At 44.5% G+C, this 6,000-nt stretch overlaps 1 protein-coding gene across 1 annotated transcript in view; it reads right to left on the bottom strand.

Moving 5' to 3' along the window:
• Positions 1–234: 234 nt before the first annotated feature.
• Positions 235–6,000, bottom strand: part of LOC122660478 — a 33,755-nt gene continuing 27,989 nt past the window's right edge. The window contains exons 2-3 of the mRNA XM_043855799.1: positions 651–800; positions 235–569 (exon numbers count right to left, since the gene is read on the bottom strand). Of these exons, the coding sequence (XP_043711734.1) occupies positions 492–569; positions 651–800 (228 nt within the window). The 3' untranslated portion in view covers positions 235–491. The remainder of the gene's footprint in view (positions 570–650; positions 801–6,000) is intronic.

The raw sequence follows: 6,000 nt of genomic DNA, 5'->3' as shown, positions 1-6,000 counted from the left end.
AATTGGTTTAGCATTGTCTGATTTTCCATTATGCCTTTCAATAACACACGTCTCATGTGCTTGGAAAAATATGAGGACCTTAAAGAATTATTTGATTTTGCCTTGAATTTATTTGAACATGGAAAGCTTGGATTGAGAAAATATATGAAACCTGAAGGTGAGGAACCCATTCAGCTTTTGGTTGGGCCCTGTGTCATCAATAACTTTGATATTAACCAAAAGAACCCATCGGCGAGTTGGAAACACCCAAATAACTGGGGTGAAGTTACATTTGTATACAAATTTGAAAGAATACAAAAATGTTAATGCATATGATGGTTGGCTTTGTGAGACAGGATGTGGTTTGCTCTTTGCAGTGAGAGCCCACTGTCATCTTAAAAAGACTATGAGATTCCAACAAAAAGCAAAGAAGGATACACAAAGAAGAAGAAAACTGATTTCATTCTTCATGCAAGTTCTGCCTGATCAGCAATTCATACAAGCAGGTGACATTATTTGTGGATCGGAGGCTCTCCCAACCATTTTGCACGGAAGCCAGTTCCCTTACAATCGGAGCAGCACATTGAGCCCTTGAGGAATATGAAAACAATGTTAATGTTGAATTCAAAATATGTATGTTTATTGAATTATAGGAGCAAGGAATGAAATACCTTTCCAGCACATATAATGCAGTTGCTGTTTCTGGAATGCACATGGCAGAGCATGTTATCTCCAATCATGAAGAACCCTGTGCCTCCACACCATTTACATTCAACATGCCCATTTGAGTTACAAGTTGAACAAACAACAGGCCTTGGTTGCTGCACAGATCATCCTAATATAAGTGAGGGATTAAATGGACAAAAGAAGAAATAAGACGGCCCTGAAATGCCAACCGTTAATTATCCCCTTCTTGTAAATAAACTTATAACAAAGAAGTTTTACGTGTTTGCTTCATGATCAATCGTACCAGTATTAGGTTGGCCAAGGCTCTTAATTAGTTGATATGATTGTAAAGTTATGAAAGCTGTCCCTAATAAATTATTTACAATACATTTTTAGTAGTTAGCCAAGAGTGGGGTACAGGGAGAAAAAAAAAATATGTAATAACTAGAAGGAATATAAACCTCTGATAGCAAGAGTTCAGTGTTATGGCTGTCAAATCATGATCCAAATCATTTCCAAATAACATGGATTTGGTTTTGATCAATTGATATACAAATGCAATGGTTCCATTCACATTTAAGAAAAGAAAAAGCAATGGTTTCATTGTAATTGGATCAAATTTAGATATATAGCCTCCAGATTCAAAACAAATCCCATCCATTACAACCCCACTATTGAGCCAATAGAATGTTTCATTTATTGAGCGCAGTAAGCCATCATTATTCAGCAAGTATATGGATTTAGGCCCTCTAAGAAAAAAGAAACACTTAGTAAACACATCCCATCAAATCAATGCCACATTATTCTTACACAAAACAACACTGTTGAACTCAAAGTCTTATTAGAAAGAGCACATAAATGACAGAGACTTGTCCTCAGCAAGAATGTTTGTTTTCTAATGTAAAACTGCACGTTTGCAGTTGCACATTGTTGCCTTAAAATTCTGGTGTCCAACTCTTGTCACCTTAGCCCAGTCCCATGTCTACTGTGCTGTTTTTTTTTGGGTAAACATCTTGTACACTCCCTGAGGTTTGTTGACCCGTCATGTAGACCCTACAATTTTTAAAACCATACTTACAGACCCCCTGGGACTGACGGAGTACCCATTCCGTTAGGATGAACATGTTAAGTGATGATGTCAGCAGGCCATGAATTAGTAAATGGCCAAAATACCCTCATCTCCTAAATTCTGTTTGAGTAGCCATCATCTTTTTTCCTCTTTCCTCTTCTTTCCTCTTCTTCATCCTCTCCTATGGTAGCCATTGCTGCGTGAAGGTAGCCATTGCCACCATTGCCGTGAGGAAGAACTAGGAAAACTCACTCTTTAATCCCTCTCGATTCTCCCTCTCAGAGGAATGCTGAGAGTCTCAGACCATTCGTGTTACGAGACGACATCGCAGTGAAGTCTCCTCTGTTCCTTCACATCTCTCTCTTTTTCACAATCAATCTCTCTACATTTTAACTTTTTTTTTTCTCTAAATTTCAAATCGAATCGTCTCTGAGTTTACTTTGGCTAAGATTTTTGTTTCTTTCCTTTATTTTACTTTAGATTTCCTCATTAACTGGCTTTGATTTCAATAATTCTTTCTTCTTTCTTAATCTTCTTATCCCACCAAACACACAGCTGCGGCTGAGATGTTAATGGGATTTGCGTTAATTTTGGCTTTGCCTTTGCTTTGAAGTGAAGTCTGTCAAGTTTCACACTTACACAGAGAGGCAGAGATGGTGAAAATGGGATACTTTCTTCTCAAACTACAAATTTTTATTTTTTTTGGTGAATAAATATGTATTACCAAACCCCAGGAGGGGGCCGGAAGGAGAAAAGAGGGGGGGGGGGGGAGAGAAGGAAACCAGAGTCAAGTCCTCCTTAAACTAGAAGGGGACTGCAACATACTACTATCCAGACCCCAGGTAACAACAATATGCCTGTTCCTTGGGGTATCCATGAGAGACCGGTGAGGAATAGTGCTGATCTTAGAGGAAACTTCGAAGGAGATGTCTTTCCAAATCAAGTCGAAAGATCTAGATTTGGAAGTCCATCTCCTAAGATTCCTCTCCATCCAAATATGATGGACAACAGAGCCAAAAACAAGCTTGCCAATACTGTCACAGATGGAGCTGCCTTTAAAAGCATTGGTCAACCAGATGCATTCTCGGTCAAAAGGAAGGTGTCTCCTGCTTCGATACCAGATGGAAGAGAGAGCTTTTTTCCATATGTTAGAAGAAAAAGGGCAAGCAAAGAAGAGATGGGCAGTGTCCTCAAAACCGTTCCAGCAAAAGGTGCAAGAGGGGTGAACAGGGATGTGGCGGTGCAAGAGAAAGGATTGAGTGGGAAGGCAAAGGTGAAGCGATCTCCAGGCTGTAAGGCTATGGCGAGGAATGGAGCCTTTGAACCAGACTAGGTTGTGCCAGGGGACGGGGGCGGAAGGGTTGCGGACAAAGTTCCAAGCTGATCTAGTGGTGAAACTGCCAGAAGGGGTTGGGAGCCAAATTGGCTGATCCACAATGGAAGGAGAGGGAAGGTGTAAGGGGGGGAGGGTAGGCCAGATTTGGGATAGGACAGAGGGAAGGGGAGAAGGAGGGGACCAGGAACCAAGGGAGATGATGAGAGATAATGGGGCAGATTTGGGGATGCCAGAAGAGTAGACAGCTCGAGGGCCAAAGACATTATAAAGAATGCCTAAAGGATGCCAGGGGTCAAGCCAAAGGGAGGTAGAGGAGCCATTAACAATGGCGGTGGAGGTGGCCGTTAGGGCAAGAGACCAGAGAAGGAGAATCTTACGCCAAACCCAAGACGCGTCTGGGCGTAAAGGAGCAGTCCAAATGGAATCATTCTTGAGAAGGTAGGAGTAGACCCAGTTGACCCAGATGGAATCGTGCTTTGAAGAGATTTTCTAGATGAGCTTAAGGATCCCGGCTTTGTTGGAGTCTTGAATGCGGCGAATGCCTAATCCTCCTTCAGCCTTGGGAAGACAGACAGATTTCCAACTGATTGGATGCAGGAATTTCGAGGTTTCTTTGCCTTTCCAAAGGAAAGCACAGAAGAGGTTCTCAATGGCTTTGATGGTGGCTTTAGGGATGGCGAAAATGCCACACCAATAAATGTAAGAAGATTAGAGGACCGATCTGATACATTCAAGCCTACCCGCATAGGATAAAAGTCTGCCTTTCCAGAGCTGAAGGCGCTTGCGGATATTATCAAGCATGGGGGAGCAATAATGGCTGGTAAGCCTAGCGGGGATGAGCGGCAAGCCAAGATATTTGATCGGAAGGGAGCCAAGGGAGAAGCCAGTCAGACGGAGGAGGGATTCCTTGTCAGACTCAGGGATCCCAGCAAGGAAGAGTTTGGATTTAAGGAGATTAATTCGAAGCCCAGAAAGGTCTTCGAAAAGGCGGAGGGAGGACATGATGGCAGCAATGGAGGAGGGGGAGGCCTTGGAGAAAATCATCAAGTCATCAGCGAAGGCCAGGTGGGTAAGGTTGATGTGCTTGCATTTGGGGATGGGGGAGATGAGATGGAGATCGGTTTTGGATTGGAGGCTCCTGGAGAGGACTTCAAGAGCAAGGGAGAAAAGGAAGGGGGAGAGGGGGCATCCTTGGCGAATACCAACCGAAGACTTGAAGAAGCCAGCAGCGGAGCCATTAACAAGAACAGAATAGGAGGGGGAGGAGATGCAGGTGTGAATCCAGCACACAAAAGCATTGGGAAAACCCATTTGGATGAGCACGTTACAGATGAAGTCCCAACGGATAGAATCAAAAGCTTTGTGCAAGTCAATCTTCATGAGAGCAGCAGGGGAATGGGATTTACGGTCGAAGCCACGAACAATCTCAGAGCAGAGGATGATATTGTCCGCAATACTCCGGCCCGAGATAAAGGCAGATTGATTGGGGCTGACCAGATCAAGGATGACTCGCTGAATCCGATTGGCGAGGATCTTAGCAATGAACTTGTAGAGGAGGTTACATAGCAAGATGGGTCTGAAATCAAACAAGGAGGATGCGCCATCCAGTTTGGGAATGAGACAGAGGAAGGTTTGATTGATCTGGGCAAGTTGACTGGGTTTGAAGAAAAAGCTGCGGATGGCTTTGAAGAGCTCGCCTTTGATCGAGTCCCAGCAACTGAGGAAGAAACCCATACTAAAGCCATTGGGACCGGGGGCTTTATTGGTTTTGTGGGAGAGAATTGCTTTGGAGATTTCGTCATTCGAGGGGATAGACAGAAGGAAGTCAGAAAGAGAAGGGGGAACGAATTTATTGATGAGATTAGGGAGAAGTGTGGATACGGAGTGAGGAGAGGGGTTGAAGAGAGAAGAGAAGAAGGAGGCAGCTTCAGCCTTGATCCCAGAGACGGAGGAAATAGGGGTCCCATCCGAAGAGATGAGTTGGGTGATGGAGTTAGAACTAAGCCTGGCACTCTAAGAGCGATGGAAAAAGGCTATGTTTGAATCACCCAACTCAAGCCACTTGATTCTGGATTTTTGGAGCAAAAAACTTTCTTCGAGGAGGGAGAGAGATGAGAGCTCCTCGGAGAGCTTTCTCTCCTCCAAAGCTAGATCTTGAAGGGAGGGATCTTGTTGGCGGGAAGATTGAACACGGGCCAGATCTGAACGGCATGAGAGGCGGGAAGTGATGTTGCCAAAAGTGGAGATATTCCATCTCTTGAGGGCTGCTTTGGTACTACGGAGCTTGGAGGCGAAGGCGAGGAGAGGAAGGGACGGGAAATGGACAGGAGGGCGCCAGGCTTGGAGAAAAGTGGTTTGAAAGTCGGCATAGGAGGACCACATGTCGAAGAATTTGAATGGCTTAGGGCCAAAAGATGAATAGGGCTGGATAAGAAGGAGGCAAGGACAATGATCGGATAAGCCCTGAGGGTGGAAAGTAGCATGAGAATGAGGAAAGGTAGTGAGCCAAGAGTCATTAATGAGGAGGCGGTCTAGCTTATAGGCAACCCGCTCAAGGCCAATCCATCTGTTGTGCCAAGTAAGAGGAGACCCAGACCACCGAAGATCATCAAGACCGAGATCTTCAATGCAATCATTGGAGTTGACAGAGGGAAGGTCAATGGGTCGACCTCCAAATTTTTCGGATTGATATCTAACCACATTGAAATCACCGCCCACACCCCAAGGTAGGGAATTAATCCCAGATTTGCAGAGAGATAGGTCATTCCAAAGGGCTAGACGGTCAACAGCCAAATTGTGAGCATAGACCACAGTGAGGAAGATGGAAGAGGGGGAATTCGGGAAGGAAAGATGTAGGTAAAGGAGTTGGGAGGAGGAGTGAGAGATGAAAATGTGGATTTTGGCGGGATTCCAGAGTATCCAAATACGACCATTTGGGGAATGGGTGTAG

The sequence above is a fragment of the Telopea speciosissima genome, chromosome 4, assembly GCF_018873765.1.
Source record: "Telopea speciosissima isolate NSW1024214 ecotype Mountain lineage chromosome 4, Tspe_v1, whole genome shotgun sequence".
Taxonomy (NCBI): Eukaryota; Viridiplantae; Streptophyta; class Magnoliopsida; order Proteales; family Proteaceae; genus Telopea; species Telopea speciosissima.
This window is presented reverse-complemented; position numbering and strand designations above follow the sequence as displayed.